The sequence below is a fragment of the Myodes glareolus genome, chromosome 5 (assembly GCF_982192425.1).
Source record: "Myodes glareolus chromosome 5, mMyoGla1.1, whole genome shotgun sequence".
NCBI classification, from domain to species: Eukaryota; Metazoa; Chordata; class Mammalia; order Rodentia; family Cricetidae; genus Myodes; species Myodes glareolus.
The window spans coordinates 26,620,500-26,637,596 of NC_142030.1; the positions used below are offsets into that span (position 1 = coordinate 26,620,500).

At 50.2% G+C, this 17,097-nt stretch overlaps 1 protein-coding gene and 1 long non-coding RNA gene across 4 annotated transcripts in view; both read left to right on the forward strand.

Annotated features, from left to right (window-relative positions):
* Prkcd (protein kinase C delta) overlaps positions 1–7,639 on the forward strand; it is a 55,180-nt gene extending 47,541 nt beyond the window's left edge. For 2 of the 3 annotated variants that reach the window (XM_085687760.2, XM_048421009.3), the window contains exons 10-18: positions 160–334; positions 559–659; positions 759–932; positions 1,110–1,201; positions 1,727–1,789; positions 3,085–3,223; positions 3,331–3,519; positions 3,981–4,109; positions 6,983–7,639. In XM_085687760.2, the coding sequence (XP_085543886.1) occupies positions 160–334; positions 559–659; positions 759–932; positions 1,110–1,201; positions 1,727–1,789; positions 3,085–3,223; positions 3,331–3,519; positions 3,981–4,109; positions 6,983–7,141 (1,221 nt within the window). In that variant the 3' untranslated portion in view covers positions 7,142–7,639. The remainder of the gene's footprint in view (positions 1–159; positions 335–558; positions 660–758; positions 933–1,109; positions 1,202–1,726; positions 1,790–3,084; positions 3,224–3,330; positions 3,520–3,980; positions 4,110–6,982) is intronic. The other variant, XM_048421010.3, reaches the window with a different exon arrangement.
* A 2,067-nt stretch (positions 7,640–9,706) lies between these two features.
* On the forward strand, positions 9,707–16,143 carry LOC125391607 (uncharacterized). Its single transcript, XR_007229194.3, has 2 exons — positions 9,707–10,892; positions 11,709–16,143. It is a non-coding gene; the product is annotated as an uncharacterized LOC125391607 (long non-coding RNA).
* The last annotated feature ends 954 nt before the right edge of the window (positions 16,144–17,097 follow it).

Consider the following 17,097-nt stretch of genomic DNA (forward strand, 5'->3'; position numbering starts at 1 on the left):
GGCCAGGGGAAAGGAGGAGTGTGCCCTGGGAGTCCTGGGCTCTGCCCCTCTGATGCCATTGGGATTGAGGAGGGGATTGTGGTTGGGGATCCTCTCGCTGGCCTAGCAGTTCTGACAGTGGTCTTACCATTTAGCTTTCTTCTTATGCCCTTTCCCTAGAGATCTTCACGGAAGCTGGATTCAGGACCATCAGAGACTGTCGGAGTATACCAGGGATTTGAGAAGAAGACAGGAGTCTCTGGAGATGATGCTCCAGGTGAAGTTGGGTCAAATACCACCTTTAAATCTCCCACTCTCCAACAGGGCAAAGAGAGGGGCCAGTCTTTCATGCTGAGTGAGTCCTGAGATGAGGTACCGAGCCCCTTTCTCTCCAACTCCTTCCCCAGCCCACCCTTATGATTCCAGTAAGTCTTTTTGTCTAGTAAGTTCTGGGAAGAGGTACCACCCATGGGGAGTGAGCCCCTTCTCTCCTCTCTGAGACCCTTGCCTTGCCTACTCCTAACCCCTGGGAAGGGAGTCATGTAGACTGAGACCTTAGTCTCTCCGTCTCTCTAACAGACAACAATGGGACCTATGGCAAGATATGGGAGGGTAGCACCCGCTGCAACATTGATAACTTCACGTTCCACAAAGTGCTGGGCAAAGGCAGCTTTGGCAAGGTGAGAGCAGCCTGCGACCAGGGCTCAGGGCTTTCCTGTTTCAGAGGCTGGGTGCTGGTAACCTCAGGGCCATTGCTCAATATCCTTCCCTTTGGGTAGGTCCTGCTTGCAGAGCTAAAGGGCAAAGACCAATACTTCGCCATCAAATGCCTGAAGAAGGATGTGGTGTTGATTGACGATGATGTGGAGTGCACCATGGTGGAGAAGCGGGTGCTGGCGCTCGCCTGGGAGAATCCCTTTCTCACCCACCTCATCTGTACCTTCCAGACCAAGGTTTCTGGCCTTCCCACCATTGCCTGTGCCCGACCAACCCTGTCTTCCCCCATGGTGGGGCTGTGTCTGTTGCAGCCACACCTCCTAAGTTGTTACCCTCAGCCCAGGTCCTATGTCCTCTATTTCCAGTGGGGGGCTCCGTGAGCTTTACCTTTGCTTACCCCCACCCCACTCCAGGACCACCTGTTCTTCGTGATGGAGTTCCTCAATGGGGGTGACCTGATGTACCACATTCAGGACAAGGGCCGCTTCGAACTCTACCGTGCTACGTATGTGAGGGCCCTGTGTGAGGAGAGGTCTATTGTCTCTTTGGCTGAGTCTAATGCCCTTTATCCTTCATTCCCTCCCTAGGAAAGACTTGAGTCAGGACAGGGCTGGCACTGGGGACACTTGGGACACTGTGTGGGAACCAAGCTCTGACTGTGGGGCCAGCACAGGTCCTCTGGGCGCTTGTCCTCTCTTTGGGCCTCAGGCAGGAGAGCAGAATGGACAGTGCCCTCTACAGCCCCTGGTGTGTGGCTCCCAGACTACAATAGTAATGCCTTCAAGCATATGTCTACCCCTAAAGTAGTGGCCTGTGTTTGCACACTGTGTCACAGAAATGCCCTCCTACCACGGAACATTGTCTGACTTTCCCTTCCAATCTGCTGCCTGGACTTCCAGCCTCCACTTACCTGATAAAAACTGTGCTTGGTTGGGTCCATGGTGTCAGCAGGGTTATTGATAGCATTTCCTGTCCTGGGGTGGGGGATGGGACTGGTGGGCAAAGGCCTGGATCACTGTCTCTTCCTCAGGTTTTATGCGGCTGAGATCATCTGCGGGCTACAGTTTCTACACAGCAAAGGCGTCATTTACAGGTATTGGTGGTGTTAGGACCCCCAGACTTCTGGGAAGGGTGGTGCCTTGCCTGATCACAGTTCCAGCACTGCTTAGAGTGAGTGTTTGGCTGAGTATCTGCCTAAACCCCTAACTTGGTACAAGGATTTTTCTGCCCCTTCAGCTGAAGCTGGTGCAGCTCTAGGAGCTGGGAGCTCACTGTCCATATTCAGTGCTCTTGGAAGGGGGCAGCCCTGCAGGCACAGAGTCTCCCTACTTTATGCTCAGCATATGCAGACGAGCCTGCGCTCTGTATCTCAGTGTGGGATGACACTAAACTATCAGGCAGGAACAAACTGTGGAGCCAAGTTGTGTTTTTACACCTCTTAATCCCAGCACTTGGGAGGCAGAAGCAGGCATATATCTGTGTATTTGAGGCCAGCCTGGGCTACATAGGACATCCAGAGCTACACAAAGAGACCTTGTCTCAAACAAAAAAGAATTAAAAATCATCCTGGGCTGCATATTGAGACCCTATCTCATAAAAGAAAAGAAAACCAACCAAACCAAGCCATGTGACAGTATGCATCAGATACTGATGCTAACCAGTTTCCTGGGGTGGGAGTGAGGAGCTGCAGAGATAACAATTTAGAGAACCTGCTTCCCTTGCAGGGTTGGGTTCTTGGCATCCATGTCCAGTGGCTCATAACTGCTTGTAGCTCTCATTCTAGAGATCTGATGTCCTCTTTTGGCCTCTGTGGGCACTTACACACATGTGCACTTACACACCCATAGACACACATACATAATGTGTAAATCAAAAATAATAATAATAAATAAAAGGTGGGAGTGAGATACACATTCCAATTTGCTTGTCCATGCCTAGAATGACTGAAGGCTGTCTGGTGGCTGAAGTTCAGGATACACCTTGTGCTAATAGATGTGTAATAATACATCTATTATTGTTCCCATTCAGATGACTAATGGGGAAATCGACATGGTCCCTGCCCTTGTTGAGTCAGATAAACCAGAGCTAGGAAAGGGAGTGGGACATAATCTGCCAGCCAGTTAGGGGACAAGGGGCAAGTGGTGTCAATACCTCTGAACTTCACTCAAGGCTTCAAGAAGAAGGATATCGTGTGTCCCACATTTGGCATAGAGGGCTGCTGCCAGAAGGCACCTGTATTTAGCACGCTGAACTCACCTTTCTCCTCTGTGTTCTCTGTGCTCCTAGGAAAAGCTGTGGACTTGCAGGGCTGAAATCCAGCATGTGGCAGCAAGGCTAGGGAGGGTTAGAACTGGCACCCAGGGATATTCTGTCCCTTTTTCTCCTCAGGGACCTCAAGCTGGACAATGTGATGCTGGACCGAGATGGCCACATCAAGATAGCCGATTTTGGGATGTGCAAAGAGAATATATTTGGAGAGAACCGGGCCAGCACCTTCTGTGGCACCCCTGATTACATCGCCCCTGAAGTGAGTAGATATCTCTCACTCAGCTATGCACTTGACCTTGGTAGGGTAGAGTCATGGAGGCTTCCTAAAGAAGGCTGGTTCCCTACTCTGACCACTGTTGCCCCCAGATCCTGCAGGGCCTGAAGTACACATTCTCTGTGGACTGGTGGTCCTTTGGGGTCCTCCTCTATGAGATGCTCATTGGTCAGTCGCCCTTCCATGGTGATGATGAGGATGAACTCTTTGAGTCCATCCGGGTGGACACGCCACACTATCCCCGCTGGATCACCAAGGAGTCCAAGGACATCATGGAGAAGGTGAGTCTGGCTGACACATGGCTTTGGGGTTCCAGGAGGTCCTGTCTCTGGAATAGGGCCTCCCTCGGGCCCCGTGCCTGACAAATCCCACGTCGTGGTCTGTCCCTGTTCCCAAGGCACTCTTTCCTAGGTCTCCCTCTGGAATCAGCATGGTGTGGTGACTAAGGGTTCGGACCTGAGGCTGAGTCTGGCTCTGTCTGTGACAAGCTAGTGACCTTGGGTGGGTCGCTTAGCCTCCCTCTCCGCATTCAGACTGCTTCAGAATTAGTAGAAGCACTAGAAACTGGGCACACTCAGCACCTGACTGACTACGAGTGTCAGTAAAACAGAGAGCTTTACCCTCCGCCCCAGTGTTCCTGGGCTGAGCCTATCTGGCCTTGGAGCCCTTGATCTGCTAGAGTTTGTAAAAGCTCCAGTTTCTCATGGCCTTGAGTCCTGACCGAGGCCCCTGTGGATTGCAGCTGTTCGAGAGGGAGCCAGTCAAGAGGCTGGGAGTGACAGGAAACATCAGACTTCATCCCTTTTTCAAGACTATCAACTGGGTCCTGCTGGAGAAGAGGAAGGTGGAGCCACCCTTCAAGCCCAAAGTGGTATGACACCCACCCCTGTTCCAAGCCTGGTCCCACCCTGCCCTGCCCCTTTCCTGCAACATTCCCACACTTGCCCCTTTTCCTTTCCCAACAAACCGGCTTCCTGTTCTCCCCTGGCATGCTGTACCAAGCCTGTGCTCTCGCGTTCTCATAATCTCCCCAGTCCGACTCCAGCAGTCATTCCACATTTGGAACCGTGGACTCAGGGTCGTGACCTGGAGAATATGGCTCAGTGGTAGAGCACTTAACCTAGGTTTGATCCTCGGCACCACCAGATAAGAGGCAGGCCTGATAGAGCATGCCTCTAATCCCAGTACTTGGAAGGCAGAAGCAGGAGAGTAACCACAAGTCTGAGGCCAGCCCAGTCTTCATAGTTTCTTCTCAGCTGGCCAGGACTGTGCAGCGGAACCCTGTTTCAGAACAGCAACAAAGAAGTCGTGTAGTGGTGGCAGTAGTGGTGTTGGCGGTGAGGCTCCTGGTGCTGAGGCAGAGATCATTGTAAGCCCAGGTCAGCCGGGGATGCATAACGCAATCTTATCCAAGAGGCCAGGAACCAGGAGACAGAACCTTACTGTATTGTTCAGTCTGACTCAGAATCCTGCACTTAAGCTGGCCTCTTGCAGGTGCACACCACCATAAGCCAGCCACCATGTAACTAAACTCTTCAATACATTGTGCTTTGGAAACCATGTCTTGGCCACCAGAGTTAGGGTTTCACCTCCATCCATCTACTCATGAATCACATCCATTTTCCAATTGATATTGGACGTGCTGAGTCCTTGTTGGAGCAGAATGCTGTGCTGGACTTTGGTGAAGTAAGAAAACACCCTAGTGCTGGAGGATCCCAGACGAGGCATTTGCACACTGGTGACAGTCTGATAGAAGACAACCGTACTGGAGATGTCACAGGGCACACATCTATGGGTTGCTTTGGGGGAGGGTATATCAGTAGGAGCCTGGGATGCAGGGAGCAGAGTGGTCTGAAAGACTGCTTGGAAGAACTGCTATGTGTTGGTAGGGCTTGGGATGTCTTCAGACCAGACAAAGGGCAGCTAGAGGGCATTCCTGGTAGTGAGCCATGATTCCGTCAAGGTCCCAGATCCTCAGAGGCCACTGGACTGGTTGGAATAGGGAGCTGATAACACCTCTGGGAAGTTGGAACTTGCTGGTTGTGATGATGTACATGTGTGATCCTAACACTCAGGCAGACACAGGAGGTTCTCAACTTGAAGCCAGAATACACAGTATGGTCCTGTCTTTTAAAAGAGAAGTTAGGGCACGGTATCCCTTTGTGATCACAGCGTCTTCTGCCTGCCTTTCTCTCGCTTGCTCTGTCCTCTTCTGGGACACACCGTTCCCACTGGGCAGTCTCTGTGACATGCCCCACATTTGTGCTTTGAAGCAGCAGGCCACTTCCTGTGTGGATCTTATATAAATATAAGATCCTGTGTATATCTTATATTTCCTTTTGTGGATCTTGTATTCAGAGGCTCCTGGAGCAGGGTGACAAGCTGTCCCAGCTGTAAGAGCAACACATAACTCTTGCTACAGAGAGAAGTTTCTTCCTGCACACACTAGTCAGGTGTGATGCCCCACTGGGGGCAGTGCAGGCATGTGAGCAAGGCAGTGGGCTCTCAGCCCCAAGAATGGGCCTAATAGGAATTGAGCCCAAGGGCTCCAGTGTAGCTAGCTCAGTGGTAGAGTGCTCACCTAGCATGTCAATGTCCTCCCCAAATAAAGGTAAAATAAAAAACTAAAGCCAGGCATGGTAGCACATAACTGTAATCCCAGCCCTTAGGGGGTGGAGGCAGAAAAATCATGGGTTCACCACCCAGCAAGGCCTGACATCTCTGAGCCTGTTTTCCTGCAAATAAAAGAGTAGCCTTTCTCTTTATGGTGTAGGGTAAGATGAAAAAAGGAAGTGAACCCAGGGCCTAATCTACCAGTTTTCAGAAGAAGTCAGAAATCTAAATTTCCCTGTTAAAAATATTGTTTCGGAGTCTTCAAAGCCTAGCATCGAGGGCTAGGAATGCAGCTCAATCGTGACGCTACATGCACACGAGGCCTTGAATGTGATTTCCAACAATTTGCCAAACAAAACCAGTACTAGCTAAATGCTTGTGCCTTCTAGCTCAGTTTGGCCCGAGGGTCACCAGCGACCTATCTCATCCAGTGCTTTGGGGTAGTGAATTAGGAACTTTTCTTATAAACAGCCAGAGAATAAATATTTGGAGCTTTGCTGGCCAGGCAGTCCCAGTGCAGCCATACTCCATGTGTCGACAAGTGTGGCTGAATAAAACTTGATTTGTGGGCACAGAAATTTGCATTTGACTTCATTTTCATGTGACATTGGATATCCTTTTAATTTTTTTTCCTAACCATTTAAAATCATAGAGGCTAGAGCTGGGAGTGGGGGTGCTTGGTGATGATGCCAGCACTTGGGAGGCTGAGGCAGGAGGATCATGAATTTGTAGGCAGCCTGGGCTACACGAGACTTTGTTTCAAAAACACCAAAACCAAAACCAACTAAACAAAAATAGCAAAAGCTATTCTTAGCTTATAGGCCCCTTTAAAAACAGAGCAGGAGACATGTGGCCCACAGGCTGAGTTCACCGGCCCCTGTCCTGGAGGGTGCCCCCTGTCCTTGCTAACCCCGTGCTCCCCTCCAGCCTTCTTCCTCCCTTGGGGAATTAGCAATACACTATGGTGGGACTGCCCTCAGGCGACCAGTGATACTCTCTTTCCTGATTGAGTAGACTGCCCTGGCTTCCCCGACCAGGACCCCAGAGGCCTGGGTGACTGTTGTGCCTGTGAGGGCAGACCTTGGAGATACCCTGGCGGTCACCTCACCCTCTGCTGCCTTCTACTCACAGAAATCCCCCGCAGACTACAGCAACTTTGACCAAGAGTTCCTGAGTGAAAAACCCCGCCTCTCCTACAGTGACAAGAACCTCATCGACTCCATGGACCAGGCAGCCTTCCATGGCTTCTCCTTCGTAAACCCCAAGTTTGAGCAACTCCTGGACAAGTGAGCTCCCAGACCTGCTTTACACACCAGTAGAGCAGGCCAGTCTGCCCTGGTTCTGCATCCGCATGCCCGTGGACAGCCGCGGGTGGTTGGGTGTTTGCTGCTGCTGCCTCCTCACCCTCAGAGGGTTCGGCTCTTGTTGCCTGGGCTCCCAGTACTCCCTCTGTGAACTGTTTGTGAATTTGCTTTCCCTTTGCCGTCCAAGGGAAACTGTAAATCCTGTGTTTCATTACTTGAATGTAGTTATTGAAATATATATTATATATATGCACATATATATAATAAGCTGTATATATTGCTTAGTATAGAAAGCATGTAGGAGACTGGTAATGTGTTGACTTTTTTAAAAAAATAAAAAGCATGTATGTGTAAGTATATGTTTATATACATACTTATACATATATATGTATGTGTATATATATGTGACCAAAAGAAAAAGCACAAGCTGTCTGAACCACAAGGTTCTTTTATGTGTATCTAAATAAACACTGAATGGTACCAACCTGGCTGTGGGGACATTTATGTCCCAGGAAGCTGGTGGCAGGTGCTCCTGTCACTTCTAACTGCAGTCACAGACCCGAATCTTCATGCAAATGTGTTTGTATTTAGGGCTTTCCTTATTCTTGAGGGCCCTGGGACTGCAGGAGCCCCAGATGTCTCTGTGGGGTGATGGTAGGAGGTGAGACTGGACCGAGAGGGTCAGCCCAGAAGTTGAGAGAAGCAGAAATCCAGGTCTGAAAACTGGAGCCCAGGCTCTGAGTTGGGAGTCTCAGGGCTGGAGTACTAAAGCGTGCATAGGACTCTGGGTTCCATCTGGTGCTCCATCACTGCACGCACACACACCGTTGGTAGAGTACTTGCAAACATGGATGAAGCCTCATCCGCAGCAGTGCATAAACCCAACCTTTGTGGTGGTGGTGGGGGAGCAGGAAGATCAGGACTTTGGGTTCGTTCTCAACCACACAGTGAGTTTCAAGGCTAGTCTGGGCTATAAGAAACCCTGTCTCAAAAATAATAATTTTAAAAAGATTTAGAGGCTGCCCCCTGGTTAGGCAGGAAGACAAATAAAGGAAAAAGCTTTTAAGTATATCTGGATTCAAATCCCAAAGTAGCTGTTCAGCAAAGGTCATGACCCTTCATTGTTTTAAGCCTCAATTTCTTTATCTGTGAAATGGGATCAGGGCAAGGAGGGAACAACTGTACCTGCACGTCTTTTTTTGAGACAGGGTCTCTCTCTGTAGTCCTGACTGTCCTCAAGCTTGCTATGTAGACCAGGCTGACCTCGAACTCACAGAGATCCACCTGCCTCTGCCTCCTGAGTGCTGCAATTAAAGGTGTGCGCCATGTGCCTAATTGTAACCGCACATTGTATTATTGCTTCTCTTCTTTGGGAGATGAGTCAGCCTCTAAATTCTAGAATGATTCCACAAGAGTCCTTGCCTACCTGGAGGAGGGGAGGGAAATGCCTGGATGGGGTGGCTGTGAGGCTTGCTCCAGTCTGCTGGGAGCACAGACTGCATTGTCAGGAAGCCTGGGTGCTGCCTGCGAACCAGCCTGACCTTGCTGTGCAGGGGCCCTGCCTGGGCTCTCTTCACCACCCCCTGTGCCTCCCATTCTAAAGCTACCAGTTTGTCCCTACCTCCCTTCCTGCCTGCCGCCTGGGGCACAGGTCTCAGACAGGGCCCTCCCTTGGGCCCCTCTGGTCCAGTCCCTGGGGGCCAGCTGGCTCTTTGTCCTGGAGGTGGCTGAGGCAGTCCTAGTGTCTGATTGGCTCGTCCAGTAGCATGCTGCTGACTGCCAGCAGTTCATTCTTCTGGGCTGAGGTACAAGTTTCCACAGCCTGGGAAGGCAGGATGGACTGGAACTGACCCAGGGAGAGGGCTGTAGGGTTGGAAGTGTTGTTCCGTCCTCTCTCTCAGGAAACACTCCTGTCTCCCACTGTACCTGCCTGGGCCAGCCAGGACACAGGGAGCAGTGACAGTCATTCTCCTTTGGCTCACAGACAATGTGACACGGGCTGTGATGGAGAACACGGGGATAACGAAAGCCTAGAGTCGGTGCTGAGGGTCCCAGTCTCCTGCCGCCGCTACAACATGTAAAGGCCTCCAGAACCTCCACGGGGCTGTGGGCAATGACTGTAGCCCAGGACTGGTGGCGTTTATGTTTAGGGCCACCCGCCATCCTGCAGCTCCAAGTCAGATTTTTGTTCACAGAGTTGCATGCAAAGATGGGGTTCCTCCTCTGAAAGGAGGGGCTGAGTGGTTTATCAGCGTCAGGCATTGAGGAGAGGCTGGAACACAGTATATAGAAACCAAGGCTGAGGTTTGAGTTTCGCTGTGCTACCCACACACTGGTTCATTCTTGCCAGTCCTGGTCTCCTCACCTGTGGAAGGGAACCACCAATCTGGTGGAGCAGCCGGCTCGAGAGCCTTCATCCGGGGCCAGTGACTGGTGGTACAGTCTAGGTGGGAACCTTCCTCAGGAAGCCTGATTCCCTGTGGGAAGTGGTTCTCGGGGATGCTGTCACTGCCTGATTACCTGGAAGGGCACATATTTCTAGACCTGTTCCCAGCTTTTGAGTAGGTGTCAGGTCTGGCCTATGGCCTAAGGAAAATAACTTCTCATGCTAGACCCAAAGCCACTTTTCCTGGCATCTAGGGGCCTGGAAGAAGGCAGGTTGCCCTTTTCCTTGCCAAACGGGTAGGCAAGCAGCAGGAAACTCCATCCTCAGTGTAAAGGACAGAGCAAGTACCCCACTTGGTGTGGGACAGACGAACAGAACGCTCCGGAGCGTGGGGACAGGAGTACAGACTCCAAAGTCAAATTGTCCTGGTTTCAGTACTGTGGATCCCGGCGACCTCAGCAGGTGACTTAGTCTGCCAGAGCCCCCACTTTGATTTCTCCACTGGAGAAAGGGACTGGTCATGATATTGCTGTTGACCGTGATGACACAATGGTGCCTTGTATTGCATAGACTCAGCTTAGTGACCGTCAGTCACTGTGCCCTGCCCTTTTACCCCACCCTGGACTCCCAGGGGTGTCTGACTAGACTGTAGGTAGTCACTCAGTGCTCCCCCTTCAGACAGGGGTGCTCAAGAGCCCTAGGTCCAGACGTACTAGGATGCCACTTCTGCATGTGTTACCCAGAGGAAACCAGAAGTCAGCAGAACTCTGGGCATTTGGGGAACTGTTTAAATATTTTCCTGACAGGTGCAGGGCCAAGAGGTTGCAAAAAGGGCTCAGTAGAAAACTAGTGTTTCGATGGGGTTCTTCCACCTTACTGCTTCCATGTGCCTGCTTTAAAATATATTTTATTTTTAGCCAGACGTGGTAACCCTTTAACTCTGGTTCAAGTGGTGCCTTTAACTCTGAGTTCAAGGCTAGCCTTGCCTACAAAATGAGTTTTGGGGCAGCCAGAGCTGTTACATAGAGAAACTGTCTCAAAACAACAAATACTGTTTTCAAGTGTGTGTGTGTGTGTGTGTGTGTGTGTGTGTGTGTGTGTGTGCGTGTGCACACGTGTGTGTACACACATGGGTGTGTTAAGTGTAGGTACCCTCAGAGGCCAGGGGAGTCAGATCCTGTGGGTGGGGCTAGAATTGCAGGGAGTTGTGAGCCACTTATTTCAGGTGATGGAAATCAGACTTGGGTCCTCTGAACTAATGAGCCATCTTTCCAGCCCTAGATATAGCTGTGTTTGCGGGTACTGGCATCTCAGGGTACAGGACAGAGCTATGGAAAAGAAAGATACCCAGGTGAGTGGATGAGTGTGTCGATGGAAGGATGGATGGATGGATGGATGGACAGATGGACAGGAGGACCAGCTGGACCACCTGGAATTCCAGTGTCTATCAGCAGTGCACAGTGATGAGGGGTACAGTCTCCATGCCAAGTTCTGAGCGGGGGGCTCAGTCCTGGCCGAATCGTGGCACCCAGTGCCCAGGTTGGTCAGCTTGAAGGAGGCCCAGACATCACATTTTGAAAGCTTTCCTGATATTTATGTGCCTCAGGGTGGAGAGCCAGTTAGGCAAGGTGAGAATCTGCATGTTTCCTACATTTCCCATATTTCCACGCCTTGGAAATCGAGGTCACCTTCCAGCATCGGCAAGCTAGCCCTTGTGTGGAGGAGGCTCCGCTCTATGGCCTCTGGAGCACTGCCCAGTGTCTAGGACTGCAGTCAGAAAAATTGGTGGGTCTGTGAAGTGGCCAGGGCTGCATTGCCTACTGCCTGCCTGGGCTACATCGCCCCCTAGTGGAGGCCATCTAGCAGGCGTTGCAGGGAGCGTGATGAACACTTCCTCACTTTGTTAGTCTCTAGCTGCTGGAGACCCGGAGGTATGGAGGTAATACCCCTTCTTCCATAAACAGTGACCTTTTTGTCCCAGAGAATGGTATCCATCCTAAAGTGGTAGCCGCTTTCCCCAACACATCCTTGTTGATGTATGAACAGCTGATACACTAGGGAGGGCCACATCTCCAACAGGTTCTACTAAGAGGAGCTAGTAGAATTTGCCAGGGTGGGAAGGGCTCAGAGGGCTCCAGGACTTCCCATGGCTGTCTTACCTTAGCAGGACGGTCCTCTACAGCTCTCCCAGGCACCTGCTTCCACTTTAGAGCCATCAAAGCTGAATGGGACCTCTGGATCCCTCTGCCCGTGACTGTACCTTGGGTGGCTGCTTATGGGAGACCAGAGGCTGGATGGCTGGGTCTGGTCTTCTGAATTCTGACCACCAACCAAAGAGGTAGGACATCACATGCAAGATCTGGAAACAAGGGGATCAAGGACAAAGAGTCACCATGACCCAGATGGCATCGGGCTTCTGAGGTCTGGACTTCAGCCCTCCACAGCTGTAGCCTCTGAGATTCCAGTCTTTGAAACATAACGTCTGTTCCTAAATCAGGCTTTTTAGTGGGTCTTAGAAGACCCACGGTTTCCTCCCTCTGCCTGTGTTAAATACATACTCAGCCCTGACATTTGCTGCTCAGCCCACGTTAAGCACTACACAAAGGCCAAAGCCCTGCGGGAAAGAACTCTTCTCTTCCGAAATGCCTGCTGGAGTCTGCCTTTCCTCTGATTTCACTTGGATAGTGGGCACATGTGCTGTGGGCGGTGATGGTGTGTGCACTGTGTGCCTGAGTTCTTATCTTCCCTGGTAGGAGCGGGTGCCTGCCGTGTGCCAGGACCTCGACAGGTGTCTCTCAGAGCCTTCACTCAGCAGATGTGAATGAACATGCTTGGCATGCGCTGTGCGTGGCCCACAGGCTCCTGACAATGACACTATGTGAAGCACTGTTCTGACTTCTTCCCTGCACCATGGCCTGTAATTAATCTTCACAGCAGCCCCTGAGGAGATGGGTGTTAAGCCCCACAGTTCACCAATGAGTCAGCAGAGGGTCTGAAGAGCGAAGGATTTGCCCCATAGCTCTGGGAGGCTCCTTGGAGTCTGTGAGTTAGTTCCCTGGTCATGCTTTCTTTGGCAATGAGCATAATTGCTCACAGGCCACTGGGTTTGCTCAACACTAGTCAGGGGGAGAATGGGAAGATGCCCCTCCCTGGACCACAGAGGCCTCAAGAGGAGAGAACATGAGCAGGAACCGGAGAGGGTAGCCACGAGGGGACATAGTCAGCTACGAGGGGACATAGTCAGCTACGAGGGGACATAGTCAGCTACGAGGGGACATAGTCAGCCACGAGGGGACATAGTCAGCTACGAGGGGACATAGTCAGCCACGAGGGGACATAGTCAGCTACGAGGGGACATAGTCAACTACGAGGGGACATAGTCAGCTTGGCTTGGCCCTGAAAAGCCCTTGAAGTTTATAGATCCCCAGTGGATACCTTTGTGGATTCACAGTTTGGTAATGAGCCAAAGGGGAAATGGGTGGTGTTGGACCAGGTTTTCACAAGTAAATCACGGGGAAACTTTCAAAAGGGACGGTCAGCTATGTCCCCAAGATACTACCTCCTGTAGGTCAGAAGCCTGGCTCCTCCTTTCTGTGTTCTGCAGATTCCCAGACAGCACGGTGAGCCTAGATCACAGCTAGAGGTCAGATAATGTGTTCAGATGAGTTTGGATGAGCGAGTGTGAGCACACGGCAAAAGAGAACTTTTCACCTAGGCACGGCCCTGCCCTCACTGGGCTCTCTCCCCTTACTGTGCTAGAAGGAGGCCCCTGGAGGAAGGGGAGCTGATCTTCAGTCCTGCCTGGGATGTTACAGTGGCCAGCAGAGGCGTGGAAACTGACTCAGGGCTGAGGCAGCCACAGGAGGCCCCAGTTTAGCAGACACCTGCCAGCAACAGCGCAGCAAGGCTTTTCTAAGCCGCTTCCTGGCCTTGAAGTCCTAGGTTCAGAAATAAGCCAAGCAGACACACTCTGCCTCAATAGTGAGTCAAAAACAATATATTTCACAAAATAGGTTTTGTTAGCTTAATTGTTCTTGAATATCCTGTTTGGAAACAAGGTTTTATGCTTCAAATGTTTAAGGGATTTTTTTTTTAAAAAACTCTGGCTCAGGTATATTAATAGCTCAGTAGTAAAGGCCCTGTTGATAATGGACGCATACTCAACCTCCACTGACATGTCTAGGAATTAGCATTGCTGGTGGTCAAATTGTAGAGCATAGGCTTAGAGTGGAATCTGGGTCTATACCGGCTTGCTCCATTCCAGCGTCAGACCCTAGCCCATTCCTTGTTACTGCTGCTGTTTGAGTCTTAGGCAGTCTCCAAAGGCTCCTGAGGAGTTTTGTTTCTTTCAAAGCTATGTTTATTTGTTTAATTGTATGTGCATGTGCACACATTCACATTAGTGTGTCATGGCATGTCTATGGACATGAGGATACAACTTACGGGGGTTGGTTCTCTCTTTCTACCATTTGGGTTCCAAGGATAGAAGTCAGGTCATCAGTCTTGGTAGCAAGTACCCTTACTTGCCATCTCGCAGGCCCTACTTCTTTCTTTTTAATGTCTATTTTATTACTCTCTCTCTCTCTCTCTCTCTCTCTCTCTCTGTGTGTGTGTGTGCATGCACATATATGCCTATGGAGGTCAGAAGTGTGCACTGGATCCCCTTGAGCTGCAGTTACAGGCACTTGTGAACTGTCTGATATGGATGCAGGGAAATGAACTCAGTCCTCTACAGGAGTAGCAAGCACCTTTAACCTCTGAGGTATCTTTCCAGCTCTTTTTCCTCCTCCTCTCCCTCTTCCTTCTTCAAGACAGTCAAAGGCTGTCTCATGCAACCCAGCTTGGCCTCAAACTCAGAATCCTCATGACTCCCCTCCCAAATGCTGGGCTAGCAGGTATAATACACACACCACTGTGCCTAGTTCCAGCTGCTCAAGGAACTTGGCTCCAGACTGTGGAGTTAGAGGAAGGTTGTGGGATCTTTAGAGATAGTCTTAGTAAAAGCACACGAGATCACTGAATACGTGTTCTTGAAAGGGCTAGTAGGACCCACCCCTATTTCTGTTTTCAGTCACCAGGAAATGAACAGACCACCTACCCCAAGCACTCCCGCCACGAGGTACAGTGACATCACAGACCCAGGGCAAAAAAGTCTCTCGGATCCTCGATGTCCTCATAGATATTGTGTACACAATAGTGCCCACCATATGGGGGCATTAACAGATACTACAGAGAACTCTGCTTGAGACCCAGTATGTGTCCCGGAAACCTTAGGTGGGTCTTATTCTTTCCTTCCTTCCTTCCTTCTTTCTTTTTCTTTCTTTCTTTCTTTTTTTTTTTTTTTTTTTTTTTGAGACAGGATTTCTCTGTGGGCCCAGATATCCTGGAACTTGCTCGGTAGACCAGGTAGACTCAAAACACCTGCCTCTGCCTCCCACGTGCTGGGATTAAAGGCATGTGCCACACACCACCCAACTTGCTTTATCCTAAACTCTGTGAGCATTTTCAATGTTTTCAAATGTGTTTCTAGCTAAATATGCATAAGCGTAAGGTGTGGGTAGGCTTAGTAGTGCCAGGAATCCTACAAGGTGGGGGGAGCACATTCCAGGCACAACAATAGGTTAAGGAGCCCTGGATTGGGAGTCAGGAGTCTACAGCAGAGTCCTTCATCTTGCCACCCCCCTCTCCCCCACACCCGTGAACTTGGAGTCATCAGCCAGTTCAACAGTAGAAAGATAAGTGCCTGAGGCTTATAGGAATGGCAAACAGATCCCATGCGGCTTTAGATTATGAGAAAGAAAATTTGAATGTCAAACGACCCAGTTCTTGGCACAATTTAAAATAAACTGATATGAACGGTGGTAGTTCCCACTGTCACAAAACTATATGAACGGTGGTAGTTCCCACTGTCACTAAACTCCACTGCAAGTGGCAGGGGCAGTAAGAGCCAGAGATGCCTGCGGTGTGGCTCCTTCTCTGCCTTGGTTTGGTCTCATGACCAACACAAACTCTTGTCCCTTTACTCTCAGGACTTTCTTTCTGCTTCTGTTCAAGAGCAGCACTGCTGGGCAGTCAGGAGGCCTCCAGATTCCCGGCTTAGAGCATCCAGGCCCTGGAGACACAGCTCGCTACAGTGTTCCAGGCCTGGAGACAGGTCGCTACAGTGTTCCAGGCCTGGAGACACAGCTCGCTACAGTGTTCCAGGCCTGGAGGCACAGGTCGCTACAGTGTTTCTTGAGTATGTTTCTAAAGGCAGATCCTGCACTAGAGGATTCCCTGGAGCAGGAGGGGTCATGACCCTGAATTCTTGAGCAATTAGTAAGCACTAACTGTGTGTGAGGGAAATGGGCAGATAAGGAGCAGGCCTGGAGGTCTTGGGAAGACAGGGTTTTGTGAGCATGAAGATGTGATAGCTTGGGGCTGGAGAGATGGCTCAGAGATTAAGAGCACTGACTGCTCTTCCAGAGGTCCTGAGTTCAATTCCCAGCACATGGTGGCTCACAGCCATTTATAATGAGATCCGGTGCCCTCTTCTGGGATGCAAGCATACATGGAAGGAATGTTGTATACATAATAAATAAAAATCTAAAAAAAAAAAAAAAGATGTGCTAGCTTTTCTTGAATGGGCACCAGCAACCAAGGAATGTTCCCTGGAAAAGGGTACAGCTTATTCCTGATACCCCCAAATAAGTAAGTCCCACAGTAGGATATGTTTTTAAGTCGTGATAACACCAAGTGCTGGTGGGATGCAAAACACTGGGTCCCTGCTGGCAGCAGTGGGAATAGAAACTGGCCTCCTTTCCCACTGAAAGCAGTTTGGCACCAGTGCTGTAGCCCCCCAGTGACTCCATTTAGAGACAGTTTGGTGGAGGCCTAGAGCGCCTCACAGGCAAGAAACACTTGGGGCCAAATGTGTGTGAGGAAGCAATTAGAAATGACTGGACCATCCACAGAAGATCCTAGAACAAGGAACACAGTGCATTCCCTATACAATACTGGTTCTTTCTATTTTGAGATCCAAGGACCAAGCCTCCTGTTTCAATTCCACTAACATTCCCAACTTCTATGAAAGGAGTGGTTCGTACCTGTAATCCAGGCACTGTGGGCCTCAGCCAGCTTGTACTACATGGTGAAACCATGTGACCCAAACCTAACCTCCTCCAAAACACTTTATTTTATTATTTATTTATTTTGGCTTTTTTGAGGCAAGGTTTCTCTGTAGCTTTGGGACCTGTCCTGGAACTAGTTCATGTAGACAAAGCTGGCCTCAAACTCACAGATATCCTCCTGCCTCTGCCTCCCAAGTACTAGAATTAAAGGCGTGCGCCACCACTGCCCAGCTTCCAAAACATTTTAAAAAGGGGTACAGGGAATGAACAGGAAATAGAGGTGAACTGTGAAGCCTCTTTACTCCTCTTTCTCTTGTTCCACCTCTTTTTTCTAGAAGGATATCATTCAGTAGCCCAGGCTGACTTCAAACTCACGAGCCTACTGCCTCAGCCTCCTGCATGCTGGGACTGCAGGTGCATGCCACTCCTTGTGACTTGTGATACCTT